This window comes from Anser anser (genome assembly GCF_964211835.1).
Source record: "Anser anser genome assembly, chromosome: 12".
NCBI lineage: Eukaryota > Metazoa > Chordata > Aves > Anseriformes > Anatidae > Anser > Anser anser.
In genome coordinates, this window is record NC_139733.1 from 18,891,937 (window position 1) to 18,916,023 (window position 24,087).

The 24,087-nt window shown below is 48.5% G+C and overlaps 1 protein-coding gene across 7 annotated transcripts in view; it reads left to right on the top strand.

Moving 5' to 3' along the window:
• Window positions 1-24,087, top strand: part of MITF (melanocyte inducing transcription factor) — a 100,215-nt gene that overhangs the window by 18,836 nt on the left and 57,292 nt on the right. The window contains exons 2-3 of one of the 7 annotated variants that reach the window (XM_083795434.1): window positions 223-603; window positions 1,483-5,717. The exons of 4 other annotated variants lie outside the window; for them this stretch is intronic. Coding sequence is in view for 1 of the 3 variants with exons in the window: in XM_083795441.1 (XP_083651567.1) it covers window positions 8,116-8,123 (8 nt within the window). In the remaining 2 variants the exon portion in view is untranslated. Of the gene's footprint in view, window positions 1-222; window positions 5,718-5,749; window positions 8,124-24,087 lie in introns of those variants that run through there. 2 more of the 7 variants (XM_083795445.1, XM_083795441.1) reach the window with 2 other exon arrangements.

Below are 24,087 nucleotides of genomic sequence, written 5' to 3' on the forward strand. Positions count from 1 at the left end.
CGTGGCGAAGTGGTGCTCCTGGGGGGGTGTTTGCAAAGGCCTGACTCCTGTACGCTGCAGATCCCTCCCTGTTTACTTCCTGCATCCAGTGCCGCGTATAAAAAGCCTGCAGACAGATCTCCGATGCTGCCCAGACCTCTTCAGATTAACAAAAGCTGTGAATTAAATCCCGGCTTTGCTAAAGCCAGTGACTAGCTTGCAACATTTCTTCTCAAATTTCAGGAGCCTGTGGTTCTGGATCCCGGCCCCGTCTCGCTGGGTAGTCGGTGGCAATTCGCTGTGGTCCCGAGATTGATGGCAGCAGAGCTGAGGACAGATGCAGAGCCTCAGTTAAGATGTGACATGACGAGGAAGCAGTGCGTTTGGAGAAGTGACAGAAGCCTGTCGTAACGAAAACAGGAAAGTAGTGGCTTTATTGAGGCTTCTGGTCGTAGACACAAACCTGGAGATCTGCCTCCTGACTTTCCAGGCTGTCCCCACACACAGACTGCCCGATAGTGCCGTATGGGAGCTCCTTCCGAAGAAGAGGAGAGGCTCCAATGTGATCGCATGAGTTGTTTGTGCCGTGCCACGCAACGCAGCCAGGGTTCTGCGGAGGAAAAGGTCACGCTGATAGCAAGGCTGAGGGCTGTTCTGTAATTCTTCTGCCTAAGTCAGGCTTCTGTCTGTTTTGCCAAATACCTTGCGATGCAGGGAAAATGATAACTCAGAAAAGATGATGTGTCATAAAAATAGTGCTGCCTGCTCCAAGCCCTGCATATGTTAATGCCTGGATTTTCGGGCAGCAGGTTCCAGCGAGGTGTGCCAGCAGTCTGAATACCTGCTGGTGGCGTGGCCCTCTTTCCATGAAAAAGCTGTTTGGGTTAGAGACAAGGGTGAAGTCACTGGGAGTGCTGGGTGTCTGTGAATTAGATCCAATTATCTATTTCATTAGAAGAAATGAAGGAGCATACTTCCTGAGGTTCTTGCTTTAGGAATCTCCTCTTGCTTCCATTTATTTCTTCCCCACTGGAAAGCTCACAGCAAGTGAATAAATTCATCTCGTTAGAGACCATCTGGAAATAGCTATAACAGACTAAATTATACTTTATATCTGAGAAAAACTTCTAAAAGGCCTTTCCTCTGACTAAAGGGAAGATGGAAGCCTGGAAAAAGGTTTAATAGGAAAAACAGACAAATAGGTTAGGATTCAAATATGTGAAATTATGGGAATGTTTTCACTTGGAAAAAGCACAGACAGAAGTTAAACTGTGATTGAATGCAAATGCTGAAACACTGAAGTTGTACTTAGCCCATGGCTGTTCACTGACTTTGTTCTGTCCCCCTACCAGTTAATGTGTGTGACAAAAGACCTCTCCATCATTTGGGCAGATGCTTATCTATGTTAAGATAAAATTAAATACATGTCATTTAATAATACAGGTTAGCGGGGGAAGAAGTGAATCTAAGCAACCAGCTAACTTCTGGATTTGGTTGTTCTAGGCGGCCACGGAGGCAGATGGCATTAGGAGGTTCAGAAAGGGGTCGGGCAGCTTCAAGGACAAAACAGACACCGAAGGGACTGGAGCAGGGCTGCTGCATCCCCTTGCTAACGACTGGATACCCGGGGAGCCGAGCACAGGCAAGAGGCAGGCTCGTGCCCATCCTGTTGGAGATGGGCTGCTGATGGTGGGCCATTAGTCTACTTATTCCAGCACCTGGACTGTGGGTACCAGTCTGCTGAGCTCTGGCAGGTTTGGTGTCTCGTTCCTTCTTTCTCGAGTCATTTCAAACCCAGGAACTACTCATCAGAGCCTGGGCTAATGAATCATTGCAAATGCTTGACGTGTTGGCAGCTACATGCCACCCAGCTTCACATTCTGTTCTGCTGCCATAATTTTAAGAAACTATTGGAACAATGCCCCCCCCCCCCCCCCCCCCCCAAAAAAAAAAAAAAAGTATCCACAGATCTGGGAACTAATATGCAATCCTCCCCCGGTTTATTTGTACCAAGCTGTTTGGGTAGGCCTTGAGATGAGTTCCAGCTGCAGAGCAGGCTTGAGTCAAGAAATCAAAAGCTTGGCTATCATTTACTCCGAGCAGACAAATGAGCCAGTTAGTCCAGAGCTGAAGAAGAAGGCTCGTCTGAGATGACAGAGCTCAATCAAAGAAATCAGAGTCTCTGAGTCCCCAGCAGAGCTGTACGATGCCTTGCTTTACATGGGGAGTCAGTCATTAGCCTGTCGGTCATGTTTGTTAGTGTTTATTGAGATCTCTGCCATGCCAGGCTGTGTTCACCTTTGCATATGCAGCAGGCTTCTTCAGTCTCTACAGGTATCGTTTCCATTGTAACTGGAATCTCTGCTTCATCAGCTATTTACCGTGCTTTGACTCACGGAGCCCACTTCATTATGTACTTGAGCGTACATGCGTGTTAAAACGGCTTACCCCAGTACTTTTAAAAGGCTGCTCTGGGGGGAAGATGTCTTGTAAGGGGTGAGCAGGTGGTGATTCTTCTTTCAGCAGGGAAGAAGAGGGAGTTAGAAGGTGAGTGGTCCTCTCCTGGCCACGTCCGCAGTGCCTTCGCTGTTAGCACCTCGTGTGCGAGTCCCACTCAGACTGCAAGAGCTTAAACTCTGACAACTTAGGAGTAGGACAGCTGGACAAGCAAAAAAATAAATAAATGATGTCCCATTTGTTTAAGCTTCTCTCTGAAAATGAAAGTTCAGATCCGCTGTGGTATTGCTGTAATGAAACAGCCGTGGGTGTATTCAGAATGCATAATGAAGCCTGTTCGGGTTCTTCTTGGCATTGCTTTACTTGGGAAATGTTTGTGGGTTTTTGGCACCTTTGATTTCCATCCCCTGCCCCTGCAACACCTTGACCCTTTGGGACCTGAAGCAGCCGGTAAGTCCCAGTCCCAGGTAAGCTTGGCAAGTGGCAGCTCTTCCATTTGATGGGGGGCGAGGTATGGAGCAGTGTTTGAGCTGGAAGTCGTGAATCAGGACTCTCCTTGAAATCCAGAGGAATAGGCCCGTTCTCCACAAACTTAAACCTTTTCCAGTATTTGAAAAATTGCCTGGGAGCCTGTGGTAATGCTCCTGCCTATTCTTTTTTTCCATTTCTGCAGTGTCAGGGAGAAAAAATAAATCTGTAATCCAAGTAACCTAAATATAGAAGTGTTAGTTTACAAATGAGATTTCTGATGGCTTCAAAACGGGTTTTGTAATAAAAGGAAATGTATTTGACACTGCCAGAATTTACAGTCCCACCAGAGGCTTGTGAAATAACTGTTATAACAAACATTCTGGGCTGTAACAAAGCTTGTTGACATGTACGGGTTACTGAAGGGTATTTCGGACTGTTGCTGTGAAGATGGCTTAGCAGGAAAAGTACTTTCTTCACAACTACTGTACGGCCCCGTGTGTACCATCAGCTTTTAAACAGAGACAAAAAAAAAAAGTTAAAGAGGGGAAACGTCTTTAAAAATGAGTACTAGAACATGACTTGTGGGACCCAGAAGGACGGGAGTGTGAGTAAACCAGTTGTGAGTGTCGGAGCTGTCCTGACTGTTTAACTGCCTGCAAAACTGTTGTGCTGCAGCCAGGCCCTGTAACTTGCAGTTTTTTTTTCTTTCCTCAAAATCTGAGGCTTTGACAGCTCTCTGCAGCTGCACAACAAGTAAAGGTTGCAATCATTCCCAGGTGTGAAAACACTTGCATGTGGTCGCTTAAAAACTAAGTGCTGCAGGAAGCCCTGGGAGTGGTGGTCCTCAGGGGGTGTCAGAAAGCTGTGCTGCTCTCAGCTGCTCGGAGCTGTAGCTACAGGTTCAGCGGTGGTTTGTTCTGTTCGCTGTTGCCTTTTTTCACCAGGACTCAGCCTAGTGCTGTGTGATTGTTCTCGTTCCATCTGCCAATACTTTTATTCGCAGCAATTATTTCTAACTGCATCCAGGGGTCCAGTCCTGCGCGGTGCGATGGAGGCACAACCATAAGAAGGGTTGGGAAGAGCGCTCTGGGCCACCACGGCTGGCCTGGGAGGCACTGGAGATGCATCAGAGGGAGCTGCTGCCCAGCTTTGCATAGTGGCCGAAAACAAAATACCTTCAAAAACCTGCTAATGTTAGGATGGGGAGGGGGGAAGTCTGTAATCAACTTTTTACCCTACCAAAAGTTGTTTTTTCAGGTTGAAATAATGCAGTTAAAAGAAGTATTGAAGCTAAGCAATAACATTGTCTATTAAAATAGGAAACTGAGGCTGTAGTCTTTACTTTCCCATCTCATTCAGCGCCACGTATGTGAGGCTTGCACCACATTATTTTCATCTGCAGGTATCTGAAGGGTTTTGCTGCTTTTCTGTGGGTCTGATGTTGCCTGCAAGAGGGATCAGAACGTGGAACTCGATATTATATTGAAGAGGAAGGACAGCCTAACCGTTTCATTAAATAGCAGTTCCCAATACTAAGTGACAGCGTTTGAGCCAGCAAAAAAATACTCTTTAAGGCTGTGGTCTCCAGCCGTAGACCCGCGGCTGTGCAGCCTGCTTCTGTGGGAGATCGGGCCCGGCTGTGCCTCCCGCTGTGCTTCTCTCAGGTTTGGATGCCCCCACACAGCATGGGGTGTTGCTTCTGGGCGCCGTGCTGGAGGGCGCTGCTCTAGGCTCTGCTCCTGCTGTGCGGGGCGGCAGCCTGGTCTTCGCTGGGCTGTGCTCTTAGCTCCGGCTGGGGAGGCAGTCATGTCAATACAAGAAGACGCACTGAGAGTACCTGCCTGAGCTCTCGGAGATGTTTCAGGTTACATAAACCAGAATTTAAAATAGTTGCTTTTTCACAACACTCGGAGCACGTGTTAGTGAATATGAATTTTCAGCGCAGTGCCAGCAGAGTTAGTTTAACAGATGCAGAGCTGCCTTACTAAGAATAGTTTCTGCAGTTATCTCCCCACACAAATTTTCTCCTCGGGCATTTGCAATGTGCTTATCTGCACTGCAGAAGATCGTGTGCATGCTCAGGTTTTTTTGCAGAAACGAATCGGGAAGCTGTCAGGGTATCAGAAGCATGCTTTTCTGAAGCCGCACCGAGTTTCAAGTGATGAATCAGAATTCTGCATAGAAGGATTTGGATGCAAACACAATAAGGAAGTTTAGCAAGAGCTTTTTTATTCTTTTTTTCCCCTTTCATTCTTGCTTTCCCATGGTAAACAGCAACGCTTGCTGGCAAGAGTGAGAATAACAGATTAATCTGCTTATTTCCAATTTCCAGTTCACGTCTAGCCATCCAGCTCTCCTGCAGCTGTTACCCAGCGCAGGATCTACCCGGTGGGGAGGGAGGCGATGTCTTGGCACTGCATGCAGGCTCCTTATTAAGGTCGCAGAGCACCAGAACTCCAATCTTGAATTCATTTGAATGAAGCTGAATTCTGAGTTTTCCCACTAAAAGCAAGTGCTCTCACGCATGAAGCAAGCAGAATCTGATCCCCAATAAGCTCCCCAGACTGTCCTGAGCAAGAAAGGAGGTGTTAATTGAAGGTTGCCTTTCCTCGTTTGCTAAGCAGCACCACTTTTATAGGGTGTGAAGCGGTGGTTATTAACCATAGGTGATGAGGATGGAGTCGCTCATTACCAGCTGCTGTTAAGAGTAACTGCTGGCCGCTCTTGGTCGGAGCGGTGCTGCTGCTGCCCACGCGCTGCCCAGCGCCTCCTGCTCCATCCCGGGCATCTCTAGAGGAAACTCGCTGCTGGTGAGCACCTATGAGGAACGTTACCTCTATTTTTACGGGGGCTTAAGGGGGCTGGCGAACGAGAGGAGGAGGTGTGGTGGCAGCGTGTAGCTTGCTTTGCCATGGCCTCCTCTCAGGGTGCCCTCGGATGTGGCCGTGACAAGGGAAGGTGGAGGCTCTGCCCCCGCCGTGGGTGCTGTGGGGTTCTCTGCTTCCCACCTGCTTTCGCCTGGTGACTTGTCCAGGGACATAACTGCAGGTCGGTGGTGGTGCTGTGGGTTTGTGCTTTGTGCTTTTGTGCATGGCTTAGATTGTGTTGTTGGAGTGCATTGTTTTTCTTCTTATGAAGACAGCACAGCCTAAAGTGGTCAGATGATTTTTTTCTCTTTTTTTTTTAGAAGTGTGAATTTCTTTAAGTATTTTTATAAAAAAAAAAAAAAATGTTTCAGGTAGTGATCAAGTGATAGAACAGCTTCTATAAATCAAAAAAAAACCAAAAACTTGGATTTGAGATGCCCTGTAAAATATTTAAATTTTTGTAATAAAACTTGAGTATTTTTCCAAGTGCCATTTCTGTCTTAAAAAAAAAAAAAAGGTGGAATGATGTGTGTTGCTTCACTCTTGGGAAAAATACTTTGCATGTGGTGTAATTCTCCTGTACAGTCGCTGCCGTTGCATTGGTGCTGGGCAGAGCTGGATGCGTGTGGGATAAAATGATAACTCCGGCGCAAGAGAGAAGCTGCTCTGTAATGGAGATCTGTGCCTGGGGCCCTAAAATGCATCCTGGCTCTGTGAGAAGCAGGGAGAGAAGCTTCCCTGCTGCTTGGCTTCTGGAATTTCTTTCAACGTCCTTGTGAAGGCTGGTGGACTTGGTGTGACCTGGAGTGGCAGATTCCTCGTCTGGCGTCTGGTTTGCCGGTACCACCAGCCGCGGTCGAGCCAGCCTCCCGCCTGCCCCCCTGCCCTCTCCCCTCCAAGGGTTTCCCTGAGATTTGTGCTTTTCGGCAGTTGAAAACTCAACTTTTCCGAAGGTGGGATTTGTCTTGCTCGGTTTTTACACGCCGCAACAACGTTTGCGGCACAAAAAAGAAGGAAATTTTTTTTCCTTCCTCTTGCAAGAGTCCCTGACAGAGCCGTGCCCAGCCCAGCCCGGAGCATTATCCCTGCTCCCCCCGTGAGGACCGCCAGCACAGCCTGCCTCTGCAGCCCGGCTTCGTCTCCCAAGCCACCTTCCGAATGGCTTTGGGACTTTGGGAGCCAGTCGGAGCTGGGACAAGGAGCCTGCTGTGCTTGTAACCGGGAGCAGAGCCGGCCCCTGAAGGTCTGTAGGGCTTCCCCACTGAAACAGGGAGCAGGAATACTGGAGGCGAAGGCAAGCCTTTGGGATTTTCCGTGTTCTTGTGCATAATTTAAAGCAGTGATTCAGGCAGCCGAGCAAGGCTGTTTATCTGCTCAGCTCTAGTAGAGGCGTCGTCTCCTCCTGGGTGCCAAATACTTCTGGGGATACATGAGATGGGAGAAGCCGACGCGGTCCTTCTGGAAACCTGAGGAGAATTTTGGTGGTTAAAAAAAATCTATAAAATTCTTGTAAATTTTGAGTTTGCTGAGCCAGTGCTGCCACTTCCACCTCGTCAAAGAGAGTAGGGATTGTAACAGGAGTTTGGGAACAAGCCTTCAATCAATGAGCATGTTATTGTTTAAGGACAGCTTCTCTCGTATTTCTGACTGGGTATTTTTGGCTCCTCTGGAAGGTTCCTGTGTGTGATTTTCTCCTTCCAGTAGCTGCGGTAACCCATAATCACAGAGTGCTGCGTGCTGTAGGTCTGAGATAAGTGTTGAAAATCGGCATGTTTTTGTGAAACACGATACAAATGTAATAACTTACGAAGATCAGCTATAGATTAGCAAATACCGGGTGAGTCAGACGTTCCCCTTGCTGCTGTCTTCCTTAGCATGTCACAAACATTTAGGAAAGCTCATTCATCCCAGATAGGCGTGAAATCAATCTTTGATGCGCAGGGCTGTGACTCAGGGAGTGGAACACAAAGGCCACTCGGTGTAATGTCTGCTGCTGTGCTCTTGCCAAATGCCTTGAGCAGAGGGGGAAATCTCTGCTGCCGGAGTTTGTTTGGAAGATGCTTTGAAGATTATGGATCTCTTGCCTGTAACATACCCCAATTAAATGTGATTAGGAGTGCTGTAAGTAATAGCTCTGCTATGAGGATGAAAAGAGGATGAGAAAGACGAATAGCACAGGATATGAAGGTGTTGGTCGGGTACATGAGGGAAGGAAGGCAGTGGGGTATCTGGGTCTTCTTTCATAGGGAGTGAAGAGGCAGGGAAGCTTCAGGCGGTCCGGCCTCGCAGGGACGTTGGCCGGGGGTTTGCAGAGCAGGCGTCAGGAATTGGATGGGATCTGATGTCAAGGTGAGTTTCCCACTTAACCTCCTTGCTCTGTCTTCAGTCCCTGTCGTTGTTGTTTGTGCTGCTGGCCCCTGATTGCAGAGTAATTAGGTATGTCAGATATATCCTTAGCCTCAAGAACTTACCACCTATCCTTTCGCATCCATCCTCAGACCCCAGCAGTCCCACTGCACTCCCTGTCCCTTGCTTCCTGCACCTGCTCCCTCACCCCGCAGGGCTTCCTGCCTGCTGCCCTGGCTGTAGACGTGCTTTTGCCTTCTCCCCTTCCCACCTCTGAGGTCACTGTTCCAAACTTATCCCCTGTTACAACACATCTGCTTCTCCTCCCGGAGCTGTGCCTGTCATCCACCTGTCCAACAGTGCACTGCTTCGTGATCCTTATCCTCATGAGCATTTTTTAAAAGGGTCGTACTAATGAGCTGCTCTGTAAATCGAGGGGCTGGCAGCGTGCTGGTGCCAGGTTCCTCAGGCTGCCTCAGCGGCACGCAAGAAGATGGGTTTCTGTGCTGTGTCAGCCCATGATGTTCCTCCCTGGGTGCCTCCTGCTCTTGCTAAGGCAGGGGCAGATCCCTGCTACCCTCGTGCAGCCCGGCAGCGCGGGGCTGATGGAGCAGCTCTCCGTGTTCCCATGCGCTGCGTTTGAGCAGCGTCGATGTTCCTGTAATTTGCACCGGGTGGACAAACAGGCCGCGTATTGCCGCTGTGATTGCCCAGGAAATGTTCTCCCAACTCCACCCTTGTTTCCTGATGTGTAGCATTTCCCTCTGATCCGGAGCTGAGCTGAGCTGGGGAGAGGAGCGAGACCTGGGTGAGTCAGTGCGTGGCGCTTGTACTGCAGGTGGCTGTCCTTAGCGCTGCTTGCCCGCCTTGCTTTCTGTCGCTGCCTCCTTCTGTCCCGTCCCTTCAGTTTCTCTGGGCTGTCGTGTCTCTTGAGAGCATCTCGTCGGTCTTATTAACACGACTTTTCCATCTGCCTGACTTCTTTTCTTTCCTTTGAGGACTTCAGCAAGGCAGCAAACCGGCAGGTAAAGTTGCTCCTGAGATGCTGCCACAGGGCTTGTTGCAGCAGCAAGTGTTATGCAAAATCTGCTCCACCGATAGAAAAGGAAGGGAAAGGTTGTGTGGAGTAATGCTCGGGGAGGAACAGAGAAGAGATTGCCGGCTACAAAGCTGTTAAGGGTGAAAGCTTCTGTCTGTCGGTCTTGTTGCATCAAAATGAGTTTACTGCTAATTTTAGTATGGGAAAGGTGTAGCTGAGTATTCCCCCTTCCCTCAGAGGGAGGAAGAAATGAATGGGTAAGAAAGGCTTGAGTGACTTCTTTATATCATTATTAAAAAAAAGAAAAAAAAAAAACCTTTGACATCTGTTGCAAGGACTGCTGGCTGTCTCTGGGCACACTCCGGTCTCCTCCCGTGCCCCTTGCCTTGTCCGTTTTCCATCAGAAGCTCTCCGGGACATGAGCAGTCACGTTTGCTGCTCGTGTCGGGCTGTGTGTACGAGGTGCGGGTTGATCTTGGCTGTTCCCGTGTCCTGTGGCAGCACAAACAAGGGATGCAGCAGCCAACACGTGGCAGTTGGAGCTGTGGGGTACGTACGAGTGAATGTGCACAAAGCCCACGGTGTGATAACACATAGGGGAAAAAGGTATATAGAGACCTTAAGTTTTGTGACTTTCAGAATGAGCTGTTTTCAGGTCGGGAGAGAGCATTGCCACCTGAGTAGTGGGTAAAATATCCAACGCTGCTCCGTGAAATGTAGCAAAATGGAATATGCTGAATTTTATTGCTACTGTCTGAATTCACAGTGGGGAGCCACTGAGCAGCTGGCTTGCCTAACGCTTCCACATGTAACGGTGACGTAAGGCAGGTAGGCAAAACCTTCACCCGCTTGAACACTTAATTCATTTCTCTCAAACGCGTTTAGTAGAATGAATGAGAATTTTTGACCTTCACCAACTTTTGACAGAGTCTGGAAGAAGCAAGCTGGAACAAGAGGCCTGCAGCACATCTGTTTTGACCTAGGCCACTCTCTCTCCACCTCCTCCATCACTGTAAGAAACGTGTGGTTTCTTTTGGCAATGTAAATAGTTCGGGAGAACATAGTTTCCACCGAGAAGTTGTCTAATTAAAAATATTAGGATCTGTGTTTATTTATAACACGTATGAATAATTATTACTCAGAAAGTCTGAGCGTTATTTTCTCGGGAAGTCCCTCATTAGAAACTCTGCCTCATCGGGGCGAGCTGCGCTCTTACTTAACCAGTTTCGGTTCGCATCTGGGTACAGCTGAGGAAAATCTGCAGAGGCAAATCTCCCAGGCTGTGAATTAGAGCAGCTCTTCCCGCGTTACCTCCTGCCATGACCGTGCCTCGTGGCGCGGAACCTGAGCCCAGCTAACGCTCAGCGGCTTGCGCCGGGGTCTGGGATGTTCTGGGTGGTGCTGGCAGGGGGCAGAGAGCACCTCAGGGTGGGGGGGGCCTGGGGGTTTCTTGCTGCCGGAGCTCCCCCAGCCTGCCACGTACCTTACGGCAGGCTTCGTACCCTCGGCAGAGCCCTGCTTGGTTTCTGCATCCAGCCGGTTGGCCTCTTTCCAGTTTCTTCAGAACAGGGACCGTTGTTTGCGCTCGGACAACGGTGGCTGTGTTCGCGAATTTGAAAGCGCCCTCGTCGTCGTTCCTGCTCTGCCAACGCGGAAGCAGGAGCAGAACGGGGGAGCCGCTAACCCTCAGGTAGCGTGGGTCGGCAGGAGCAGGGCCCTCGTCCTCGCCGCGTCTTGGAGTGGTTTCACCTGATGTTAGCATCGCCAAGCAAAGCTCTCCTGTGAGCTTCTGGAAATAAGGCTTATTGCCAGCTACTGAGGGGCACAGCCCTTCCCCCTGCGCAGACAGAGCTTGCTGGGCGCTGCAGCGCGGTGCCGCTGCCACCAGGGACGTCTGGTGGCTCAGAACCGCTCAGCACCCGGTGCTGGAGCTGTGGGCCCGCAGGGCTGCAGCAGTGACCCAGAGGACAGGCTGCTGCTCGCCCGTACGGCGCTGGGGAAGGAAGCTGCTGTCTGGCTGGCTGTCCACAGAAGGGTCCCAGAAGTGGTCACGGTCCCTTACATGGTCGCTTGCCCTGGGAGTGAACTCGCCCTGCTTGAGGCTGTGATTCGGGTTTGTTGTAAACCACCGTGTGTAGCTTTGACCTTTCCTTAAGCAGAACAAAACCAACGGCCTTTGGGGTTTCTTGTTCTTACTTTCTCAATTAATTCTTGGTAGTCCTTCTGTAAACCGTGAGGGAAGTGTCAGGATTTTGCAAACCGGCCGGTCTGGGGTGGGGAGCACACACTTGTGGCAGGACACGGCTTTGCTTTGCGTTCAGGAGAGGGTGAGGAGCGGTTCTGCTACTTTTTTGCTTTTTATCCTCTATTAGAGTACCCTTGTGGCCACAGCCCAAACCAGCCACTATGCGTGCTTGTAGCTTACATCTCACCGTGGTTTACACGTGCCTTGTTTACTAGGGCTTGCTCGCTTCTGTGGCTGGCAGGGGGATAACTAGAATCTAATGTGCAGGCTGTACAGCTTGACACGGGTGCTGTTAAAGCCTTGCTGTGCTCCCGTCCTGGAAGAGAGAGGTAGTCCCATGTGGTCACTTTATTTAACCATGTTCCCATCATACAATTAAGGAAAATTTGTCTACTGAATTGGAAGTGAGGGCTTGATTGCTTCAGGATTTGTCTTTTCTCTCCGTAAATGACTCACTGTTTCCTGTCGTCGCCCCCCACCCCGCCCCGTAGTAATCAAATTTAAGCAACACTGTATTTTTATCGAAGATCTCTGGCTTCTGCAGACTGTAATGAAAAAGCATCAAATAATGTCTTTATGGTTACATTTATTAGTTATTATGAAAGCTCAGTTGTGCCACGATAGCGGCATTTTTTTCTTGCTTTATACAACCAGGGGCATGTGACACATCTCCGTGGTGCTAATGCTGGTCCATCTGTTGGCGCGCTGTTGGAACAGCGGCGTGCCTAAGGGTGTTTTAGATTTGAGCTACCAGTAAGCAAGCACTTTTTTTACGTGGCTAAAAGAAAAATACTATAAGAAAGTAGATGTCGGAACCAGGTAGGCCTGGAAAATGACTGTGCTGACTTCCCAGTAGAGAAATGGCTTTGCTCGCTGTCCTTTCCTCTTGCTCGGTTTCTGCCTGCCGTGAGAAATACCAAAATGCAGGAGGAGGATTTCGGAGCTTGGTGGCGGTCTGGGCAGTGCTGGATGTGAGCACCTGCAGACCAAATGAGGGATTTGTTTGCTAAAGGTTTTCTTTTACTCCTCCGCCCCCCTCCCCGAAGCGTTTCTGTAGATCTCATGAAGAAGTCTCCCTGTAGCCTCTTGAGTTGCTCACATCCTGTGATTATCCTGGCTGCAAGAGCGTCGCTTTTTGTTACTGCAAGGATACAACTGCTGCTGCTTCAGGTGACTGGATTTGTTCACCAGCTGCTCCTAAGAAGTGCTTTGTGGCTGCATCCCACGGCCATCTGTCCTCATCCCTTTTATATTTAGGGAAGGTGAAGGAGACGTACTGAATACTCTTGAGATGGATCAGGGGTGCTCTGGGCCGTCTGCTTTGAGGCTCTGAGTTCTGGCCCCAAACCTTTAAGGCTTTTTCTCTTCCATGTGGATGCCCAAGTCCTGCTCACGTTGTGTGCAGCCCGTCTGCCCAAGCCTGTGGGATGAGAAAGGGAAGACCGGGCTGGAACAATAAAAGGGAAGGAGAGAGAAGGACAGGCCGCTTTCTGTCTTGACGCGTGTAGCTTGACTCAAAAGCTTTGTGTTCGGTAGCTGTGGCTGTGAGATGCTGTGCTGCCTCTGCTCTCCCTGCCGAAGGGCCGCTGGTGGGTTTGTGACATGGTGGCCTTGTGATGGGCGCGTGTTTTCCTGGTAAGACTAGGAAATAAACAAAGGAATTGCATGGGATTTATTTCTTTACCAGTTTGTGGCCTATTTAAACCAGCTTCAGTAGCATGCCACCTTTATGTTGTTACAAAGCCACCAGCAGGTACTCTGCAGGTCTGGCTTTGCCTCTGGGACGGGCTGGCCGGTCCCTCTGCGGGCTTTGGGAACAGCCTCTTCTGCCTTCAGCAAGACGTTCCGCTTTGTTTCTGCCTTGGCAATGCTGTAGTGAATGAGATTTTATTTTAAAGTGTGTGTAGTTTGCAAGAAGGATGCTGGAAGTGAGGTGTTGTGTATGGCAGTGAGTTCTGAGTACAGATCAAGCAGCTAAACTGCTTGTCCCTTCTTCAGCTCCCAGAATTTGGGTGCTATTTGTTGTCTCTGTCCCAGGCCTGGTTGACTTTGTCTCCGTTTTTAAAATAGTATTTGATCTTTGCATTTAGCCAGCAGCAGTGCAACTGAAATCAGAGGCAAGTGCCAGGACGCTGGTATCTCCCCGCAGTCACTGTCTGATGTGCTAAACAGTAACCAGAGAGACCCCGAGAGTTGTCCTCAGAGGTTTTGAGAAGTCTCGCTGTCAAGACGCAAGCGCTGCCCTGCCTGGTGGCTTGAATGACACGGCCAGATGGGTGCTGAGCTCAAGTGGCTCTGCCGCTGGCGGGTAATTACGTGTCTGAGGGCTTAGTCACCTTGCAGATGAAGGTTTTTTTTTTTTCTTTAAGCTCTCTAAATGAGGCACACTGATTTGTTCTAAAAAGTATGAAATACTGCTTATTTTTAAACCCATGGAAATAGTTACTTAAAAATACGTAGAAGAGCATTTCTTAATGGGTGTCTGCCTGTTGACCTGAAATTGCTTAGGAACTTGGTGATGCACCAAGGGTTGCTCTCCGAAATAGATAGTCCAACCCGCCCTCTGCCCCGGCCGGTCAGTGCGTGTGTGCTTGGTTCCTTTAAAATGCTACAAGAAGCACAAATATAGCTGGAGTCACGGACAGAAATAAACATGACATTATTATGTTAGGTTTGGACGCGGTTCTGCCTGGGGTGCTTTCATAACTCGGACAGCGAATATTTTTAAGCGGACTTTAAAGTTCATGTCCTGCGCCGGTTTGGTGCCTACGAGCAGCAGCCTCTCGGCACAGCTCTGTTCCCTGAGCTTTGTTTGCATCCTCCTCTGAGCTCTGTTACTACAGGAGGACACGGCTGTGCTGTTCCCCGTTCATGCAGAAGCAGCACTTGTACATGACCTAGCTAAACTGCAGACGCGTTCCTTGTACAGCAAGGTCAAAATTACACAGCTTTTGCGATTGACTCTGACTGCTACCTTACTAAAGCACTTTTGCAGCTCTTCTCCCTCCCCTCCTGCGCTGAGATCCTAAATTTAGCAACACGAGAGCCCGAGGGTTAGAATTGTGCCGTGAATTTGTCACAACTCATTTCATTCGCATTATGCTGATCCAGACTGTTGGATTGCTATTCCCGTTCCTCTGCTTGCATTTTTGGGAGCCGCTGGCAGCTCGCCGCCAGGGTTTGACCACTCCGCTGCCCCGGCTCCCCGTCTGCTGCTCGCTCCGTTCGTGTGTGCAGGATCGCTAGCTGCAGCCCTTTCTATTTTAAGCATCCCTGGCATGCTGCAGCCTTTCCAGAACATGATTTGCACTCTTAGGGGAAAATGAAAGATGCATCCAACAGAAAGTAGCAAGCTTGCAGGAGTTTGGATGTACATCAAGTTTCCTTGAGGCGTACCTTAAGAGAAATGCCTGCCGGTTGTGAGCTATGCCTGCTCGAGGACTTGTATCACTTATAGAAAATGAGCAAGGAGATTCTGACTGATTCTGCCTAATGTTTCCAATGTATGTATGTTGGTAAAGTACTTCTCTTTTCGATGCTAAGTAATGCTGGTAACTCAAAGCCTTAAATGCAGCGTGGTGTTAAGGTGGAGTGGTCGCTGACAGTAGTGTTTGGTTAAAAAAAAAAAAAAAAAGTTCTCTGCCGTGCTCCTGCAGCCTGTAATTTTTTCTTAAATTTGCTTGAAGGTAATGAAACGGTGGTCGTGGGTACTGGCACTGATGGAGAGCAGCGGCATGCTACAGAACCGCTGCGTGTGTGCATGGTGCTGCGTTAGAGCAGGAAAAGTGCCAGGGGCTGACTCACCAAAACTTTGTTTCGGGTGTTGGGGGGGTTCAGCAGCCATTCCCTTACAGTCAGGTTTCATCTGTTAGCTTTTTTAAGAAGGCAGTTAGGGAACTTGCTGTCCCCACACGGTGGTGTGAGCTGGGCGCGCTCGATGGGGAGAGAGCACATGTACAGGGTCGGTGGCTTCCTACGAGCTGGCTCGGTTAACCTCATTTAGTATCTGTCGACGTTATTAAAAGCTTACATGACATCTCTATTTAATGCCACTGAAAGGGCTTGGACAGCAGGATCGCTCAGCTTCTGAACGTCTGTAAGGTACAGAGCAGGCTAACTGAGTTATGAGAGTAATGGGGAACGGGATACCCAAGGCCCTGTGGCAAGCGTGGGTGTCTGCATCTCTCCCAAGGGTGCTGCACCGCCTGTGCTACAGTGCTCTTCATCCCATGTGCCGTGGCTGAAGCTTTGGTAACTTGGATCAATAAAACACTTCCCCACGCTTTGAAGTATGCGGTCAGTAATCCAGGAGGCGAAGACTGAGGGTCAGTGTTTCTGGACCAAGCGCGGAATCGTGAAATAGCTCAGGTCGAAGGGGCCCCTGAAGGTCACCTGGCCCGGCCCCTTGGCTCGGTGTCCTGGAGGGAACTTGGACGAGGCCCCAGGCAGCCGCGTCCCGTCGAGCATCGCACAGCTCCCCAGGGTCGTTCAGGCAGCGTCAGGCGGTATTGATCCCAATACGGGCTCCCTGAGGGTTATACGCATTGATCGCCCGCCACGTGTGGTTTCACCTGCTGACCACTACCTTTAGAGCCTGGCAGGCTGTCCGGCTTTCCACGCACCTTGTGGTCCCCCCGTGTAGCTCACGGCTCCCCCTTTTTGGCTGCGGAGCCGCTCCTGGCAGGCTTGGTGAGGCGCCGTGCGCCGAGCAGCGCTGGCGTGGAGCTGTCCCATCCCTCTCCGTGATCCTGGCACAGACCAAGCAGGTGCCGGGATCAATATTTGCCGTCGGAGAGCTCCGTGCTCCGCTCTGCGTGCATCTGAGGAAGGCAGCTTGGCCACGGCCGTGCATCTTCGTACCCGAGCACGTTTGGGAGCGCAGAGGTGGGCGCAGAGCCGGGCGGCTCTTGAGGCATCTCGCCTGCGCCTGCCAGCCTTCGGAGCAGCCTGTCCTACCGATAGGTACAGTTAGGGTGAGGAGGGGTCGTCGCCTGCTGATGAAATTAATTGCTGTGCAACTTCCCACGTTCTCGTTTCTTGGTTTTCTCACTGAATATTTTCCAGGACCTGTTTTTTTTTTTTTTTTTTTTTCCGGTAACAGTTTTCTGCCTGGAAAAGCTACGGGCTGTTTTTCACTGCAGCTCGGTGAGGAGCAGCAGTATTGCGAGGAAAAACTCATTTACGTTTTTAGAACTTGTGGCTGATTACGTTTGCAGCAACAAAGATTATTTTTCTTCAAGTGCTAACAAAATATGTGCGTGCACTTAAGCTCTGTTGGAGTGCGCAGAGATTAAGGCAGCTATAAATAGCATCTTCCATGACCCTGCTGGAATTTTCTTTAAGCTTGGAAACACTGAAGTGTGTGTTTTGTCAGATTTGAATCATGAACCCTGAAGAAGAGCTAATGAGCTCTTGCTTCTCGGCCCTGATCTCCAAGCAGCCCGCTCCGTGTGTGAGCAGCGGGTCAGAGACTGGAACTGCAGCCAGGTCCCGGCTGCCTCACCCGATTTGGTCTATGTGCTTCGCCCGCCGTGATGTTTTCTGCCCCAGCTGGTGTGTTTATGAAAATAATCGATATCAGCCTGTTTCAACAAGCCCACGCCACCTGTGCGATGGTCGCGGTGGGTGACAGTTCCCCCAAACCGTACTGCGTTTCCTGCACTCCTACGTTGCACTTCAAAAATCTCCTGCGTTTCGCAGCACTGCGTGGGTGCTGCAGGGAAGGCTAACTCCATCCCAGGCAGGCCCAGCACGGTTGTAGGGGCTTCTCCTCTCCGACCTCTTGTAAATCGCCCTGCTGAAATGAAAGGCTTTCTCCTGTTACTTTGCTTTTCCTGACAGCTTCCCGAAGAGGTGCAGCTGGGACTAAATGGTGAACCGCCGGGACAAAAGCCGTACCCGGGGCTACCTGTCTGGCGGTGATCTGCTTCTGGAGAACCGGTGGCAAAGCTCTTGCTTGCTTTTGGGGCCGAGATTTGCTTGTGGGTGTCCCCAGGTGTGCTGCACCCGAGGCCACGGAGCCGCCTGCTGCTGCAGCTTGCTCTGGCACCCTCAGCCAGTTGTGTTGTATTGCCTTTTTTTTTTTTTTTGATGCAGAATTTCTCTCGGAGTGCATTCTTCTTTATGCTCCAGTAGGTGTTTCTGTAATAAGCTGAATTCTTGCTTCCAAAATATGTTTAAAATTTGTCTTCCATTTCTGGATTAAATGGCACTTAAAAAAAAAAAAAATCCCCTGCTTGACTTGCTCTTGTTTGGCATGAAGGAGCACACTTAAAATTCCTCATAAACTGGCTTTAATAGCTCGCTAATCTCACCTAAAGGCCGGCTGAGAACGCCAGCGCTGTTCTCTTTGCTTATTTTCAGTAGCACAGACAACCAATGTGTGCAGAAAAAGTCCTAGCGGTATTTACTGTAGAAAATGGGTAAAAGGGCACGGGCTGCCTCGCCTAAAGGTCAGGCTGTCGAGGTGGAGGTTGGTTGGTGTGTGTCTCCAGCCTGGCAGGAGCTGCCGGGTCCCTGGCCGCGGTGCCAGCAGCCCCCAGCCCACCCCTGGCAGGAGCCGGGCACGGGGCCACCCCGGCACCTTCCTCCCGGCTGCGGGGGGACCAGGAGCCAGGCCTTCCTCTTCCCTTCCTGCATGCGTTGAGGTTTTTGATGAACGTGTTAGTCCTCCCCTTTGCTGGCTGTTCTGTTTTTCGTAGAAGCCAGGCGTACCCCGATAACTCCATGGCCATGGTGAGTAACGGAGGCATCGTCGCCCGGCAGTGATTCACTCGCAGGTTCCCGTCCTGCCGTTGCTCAGCCACTTGTGCTGCTGGTATCTGTATCAGTGTTTCTCAGACTTGCACCTTACACCTGATTTTCGTAGTTTCAGCAGTGTTATCGTGGCGCCGGGGCGGCTGCTGTCTGCCCTCTCTGATCGATGGTCTGGGCCAAAGTGTGGCCCTGCACAGCTGGTCCCAGCGGTGCTCTAGGAGCCTTGTGGAAATTGTTTGTCTTTGAAACTTGCAGCTAAAATAATGTTGGTGCTATTTAAGAAACACTTTTAACTGCTTTTTAAATATTTCTTTTTGGGATGATTTGCTAAGACTGTGCTGGCTTAAAGACTGGCAACTCAAGATTTATCTGTCCTGCTGCATTTGCCTCTGATACATAAAAAGATTAAATACCGCACTGGTGCTTTTCCATTTTGAAACTCGTTTCCCGGTAAGATTCTCATCACAGCCTCCTCAAAGTATTTGCTTTCCACTTACACACTTGTTGGTCTTCTTTTTTGGGAAGCGTGTGCGCTTTGGTGCCTCAGCCAGAGTTACAGGAACAGCGCATCTCATACATGAGCGAAAGCAAACAAGCAGGCTTTGACTCTTAAGTAACTCGGTTGCAAAAACCGGGTCCTGAAAGAGATGCCTGAGGTCACTGGGTCCAGTCCTTTGTCTTAGACGTGCCTGTCATATCCTCTCTGGGCTGCTGGAGTAATGCAGGCAAAGCTTGCCTAACAATCCAACTTCCTCTTTTGTAACAGGCATTATTGTAAGCTCTTTCATGGTGGCATTGTTCAAATAACCTAAAAAAGACACACACACACACAAAAAAAGAAAAGCCCTCACAAGAACAAGAGGATGCTTTTTGCTGGCTTAGTTGCTTCCTGTAGAAATCCTTCCTTGTGATGCTCAGGATTATTCAGCGGCCGTCAGCCCGGTGGCAGAAATTAATCCGTTAAAAAACCCGGGAAGCTCCGGGATGCGAACAGGGTGAAAACGCTCGGGCGCGATGCTTTGGACGTTCGGTGGCACCGAGGCACTTCCAGCAACGTTCGCGGGGCTGGCGGAGGCCTCGGCCCCGGTGGTGCTGCGGCCGGGTCTGAGGCCGGCGTGCCCCAACAGCGAGGCCGCGAGGCTGAGCCCCTGCCTCTGCGGGTCCTGTGCCAAGGGCGCGCAGAAGAAGGCACGGTGGGCTTCCTGATAGCAGGGGGACTTGCAGCCAGTTGGTTTTGTTGCACCAAGCAGTTCCTGTAACTAATTTCATTCTACGGAGAAAATCTGAATTTTTGACGAAGGTTTTTTTTTTTTTTTTGTGGTGTTTTTTCCTTTTTTTTCCTTTTCTTTCTTGCCAGTGATGAATCAGTTCAGGGCTTGTGCAAGGGAAGGGGTTTTCTTTGTTGTTCTGCTGCTCTTACTTCATGGTGGCAGCTTCATAGCATCTCCCTCTTCTTCCTCACGTGTCCCCGCACGCCGCCTGCTCCCCCCGTCTGTGCCGGGGTTTGGGTTCGTGTGACAATGGGAATCTCTGTTTGGATTTCTTTTTCCGTTATTAAACTCCTCCTCTGCATCTATAATGGAGGTTTATAAAGCACAACATCTGACTATATAACAACATTTTGGTAAGGGCTGCCCTTTCCAGGAGCCCACGATGGCTCCACACCACAGCCCCGAGATCGGTGCCTGCGCTCGCGTGGGAGGTGGCACCAGAGGCGTGCAGGAAAACCTTCAGGCAAGCGTGTTCCCTACAAGCATTTCAACTTTTTTTTTTGGTTTTGTGTAGTAATAAAGGGAACAAAGCTATTATTAGTGACCATGGGCTTGGAAGTTTGCTAGAGCAGCAGTAGTTACTCATCTGTTTTCGTTTGCAGAAGTCCTAGGGCAGGCAGGCAGATGCAGCGGGCTGCGAGCTGGATGCAGCAGTAGCAGTGCAGTCGGTTTGCGGCAGCCGGTGCTCGCTGCCACCTTTCTCTGCAGACCTTTTGGTTCTGCGGCCACCAGGAGCACGGCTGCTCCCTGCGAGCTCTTGCCTTGCTGGATCACAAAGTAAAAGAATGAATTCCCGGGGTAAGTTCTTGGTCCTTTTTCTTTTCTGAGCTTCGGCAGCGTTGTACAGAGCAGTTGTCGCTTCTGGTTCCAGCGGGGCGTTGTGCTCCCGTCCGAACGCCTGCAGTTGGCTTGCGGAAATGTGGTAGGAGCTGGAGAACAAGCAGTGGTGTTTGATTTCCACCCCTGTACCTGGCCCAGGTAGGAATAAAATTTGAAAATGATCTGATATAAAAACACCAAACCAACACAAAACAAACCCGCGCGGGTTGGTAAACGTTGGTATGCTTGGCACAGGTTGGTAAATGTTTCCTTGCTCCTTCCTTTGTTTCTTTTACGCAGGAGTCTAACAAGCACACACACAGCCTTTTCGTGTGCTTTAATGTGCAGCCAGTTTGGTTCCATGGTTCATGCTATTACGAGCGCTGTGAGCTGATACGTATCCACATATAAATCAGATGTACGAACATAGCTGATGCTGTGCGTGTTGGAGATTTGCTTTGCCTTGAGATTGCTGTTTCAGTGCACGTTTCTCAGACGTAGTGAGGGCAGGTGAGTTTTCGGTGGAAAACAGTGTAAGAAGTAAAACAAAGTAAGCCTGTTGATGCCCTTGGGTTTGGGACCAAGTCCCCAGTTACTTGGATATGATGCGCTGAAAGTATGCCTGAATTTAGCCTTGTAAGTAAATGCTCGGTGGAAGCTTGCTGTTTAATAAACGCATTAAAATCCTTCACCAGTTAAAAGCGTGATCTTGCAATTTAACTTCAAATCCTAAGGTTGCTAGGACAAACACCATGAGAAATACATCTTGAATAAGTGACAGAAACTTTCTCAAATAACTTCCAGTGATTGCTATTTGCTTAGATACCTGCTTGTTGAAGATACTGACTTAAAAAATAATAGGAGAATGTAAAAGACCTAAAAGGAAAGCAGGGATAGAGAATGAAAACTGCTCTGTGGGCATGGAGATCTGTTGGGATGGCTGAGCAACGGCATAGGAAGTTCCAAATATTTTTCTAGCGTCTGAAATGATATTGTCTGTGGTTTTTAGATAACAGATAAGCAGGGGAGGAATAATTGAGCTGCTTTATCAGGCTGCTTACAGAAACTTGAAATTTGGCCTGATAATTGAATAAAAGGTCTTATCTTCATTTATGGTTGGTAATGGTCAGCAACTGCCATTTAAGAGTATAGATTGTCATTTAAGAAATTTATGCTTTATTTTTATTAAAATTGTAAATATCTTTTTTTCCTACGTTGTTCTACAAATATTGTTTCAAAAAACACACCTTCTCTCTTTGCTACATGAAATAATATTTTGCTTTCAGATGCCAAGATTTTGGGAGTAGACTGATAGAATAGGGAAAATGTTACACGTGGTGATATATGTATACAGGACATTTAACAGGGTTTTATGATTTTAGGAGGCTTTTTTAGTCTTTTTTCCCCATTTTTTATTTTTTTCTTGTAAATAAAAAGTTTTGAAAGCACAATTAAATATGTAGAAAGTTTGAAATGACCTGCCACTAAAAGGTACAAAGAAACCTTCACACTCTTGATCCTGGGTTCTGCATGTAGAACTTGAGTCTGCTTGGTTTTCCTCTATGGCAAACAAATTTTTGAAGTTTATTTTGGCAGTAAGTCATTCCCCCATTATGTTAAATAGGAGTGGGAGGATGTTTCCAAGCAGCATGTTGTTTTATTGCTATGCCAGAAATTCAATTTTAGATCCATTTTCTGTAGGTACTCTTTTTTTTTTTTTTTCAATTTCCTTGTTGTCTTCTCATGCATCTGAAGGTCCCCAACCCCATTATTAAAAGTTGTAATCACCTTTTTAATTGCAATGGGGAAAATATGTGATTTGGCCATTCTGTCTTGAAGTGTGTTTACTGATAACGCTTTTATGCACATGAAATGCTGTCCAATACAGAAATGCGTGCAGGGTGGGTTCCACCTTGTATCTGCAAATGTGATTTAGAAGTTCCAAAGAGTTTCATTGCATTTAATCTTGAACGAACAGTTTAGAAAACAGCAGTTACCTGCCAATATCAATTTTTGTTTGCTTCTCTAGAGGTGATGGATAACATTACAGAAAAGCTCTTGGGTGTTGCTTCTTGAAGGGTAGTGCTCCAGCGGTTTGTAAAATGATGCTGCTGTTGAACAATGCAATGCAAAAGTGAGAAACCTTAGGGTTTTTAAGCTGCTGCAGCTACTTTGAGAACAGACTGGCCTGTTTTGAACAAAACTGACTGAGCATGGTCTCTGTACCTGCTGGTTGCCCCAGTGAAGCAAGGTGAAGGAGTTGAGGAGGGAGAGAGGATCAGTGCAGGAGACTGATGGTGGAAAATGGGTCCGTCTGTGAGACGTCCCTGAAGTGGTACGTCCTTAAAGGAATACTGTAAGAGTTCTCAGAGGTCAGTGAGTTGTTTAGGGTTTTTTTTTTGGCCTAGTTTCATTTTGTGGACATGACTCTCTGCTCATCTTCATCAAGTTTCCTTGGAAGTGCCCTGGACTTCTGTAAGAGGTCAGTCAGACCACATGGGAATCGTTCCTACTGGTGTCACTCTGGTACTTGCACGTGGGCAGGGAAGGAGCTTTTCAACCTCTCAAACTATGACCTATCACTGGAATTACAGTAGCTTTTTATTGCCCTTTTTAATGGTGTTATATTGAGGTTTTCCTTAAACAAGGAAGGATACAGCTTACCTGAAGTAATAGCTGTAGCGTGGTTCTGTTGATCGGGAGGCAGCTGGTGTCAATCTTCAGTGCCTCGCTCGCTGGTGCTTCCTAGTGCTTCATTTGTAAGCCTTTTCTGGGCTACTGAAGGACCAAAGGTTTTGATCTGTTTTGGAAAAAAAGAAACAAAACGAAAAACCAGCCTTTTGTCTGTGAAGTGCGTTATTCTGGCTGAATTTGCAGTGTCCGATTTACCTGTTGCCAGTTCTGCAGAGGTAAGTGGTGGGCTGGATGTTGAAATCTGTTTTTTTGCCTAGGGCTTTTTTGTTCTTTTTTCAGGGGAATTTTTGAATCCTAGTCTGAAAAGATTTAATGTGCTGGCTCTTTGGTAGTGTTAAACGCTTGTTTGATTTTAAACCTCATATGTAAGCATTCAAGTACTAAAGACTTCAGTTTCAAACAACTTGTCTATGGATTTAATCATTAGAACACAATACTGAGTGCATTGATCACCTTTATTTTTTTCTGCAACACAACATTTCCATCTTAACGTTGTGCATTTTGTAGAATCCTTTCTGCTTTCTCCCAAATATTTTTAAAAAACAATTTTAGCAGCATGAACTAAGGTAAGCGTCTTTAAAAAGTGGTTGCTTGGCTAGACAGGAGGATGTTTTTCAGGTTGCATGCTTGGGTTTCATATGCTGCTTTTTTTTTTTCCCTCCAGAATAAATTAGACTATATTAAAAGGGCACTGGAGGCTGAAGCTCGTTGTTCCCAGGCTGGAAATAACGTGGCCAGTGAAGGTGTTCATTCTGCTCCACTTCTGAACTTCACTGGAAATTCTGGATGAGAAGCCCAGCACGTTGAACGCGAACGAGATGCCAAGGGTTTGGGGTTTTGTGCTGGTGTAATGGACTGAAAGGATTCTTCTGCTGAACTTGTGAGTGGGTGTTGCAAGAATCTGGCAGGTTTACCTTCAGTTACATAACGTGCTGCTTGTCAGTGCTACATAGGATGGTTAAAGACACATGGCTGTTGGCTGCAGGGGATGGATGGATGGATGGTAGTGGGATTTAGAGATGTAGTTTCGACTCTCATCTTTACTGCCCGGGCTGTGTGTTCCTAAGGAAGTCCCTTAAGAGGCTCTGCTCAAAATCGATGTGTTGAAAGGCATCATGGCTGATCGCAGATTTGTCTGAGGAT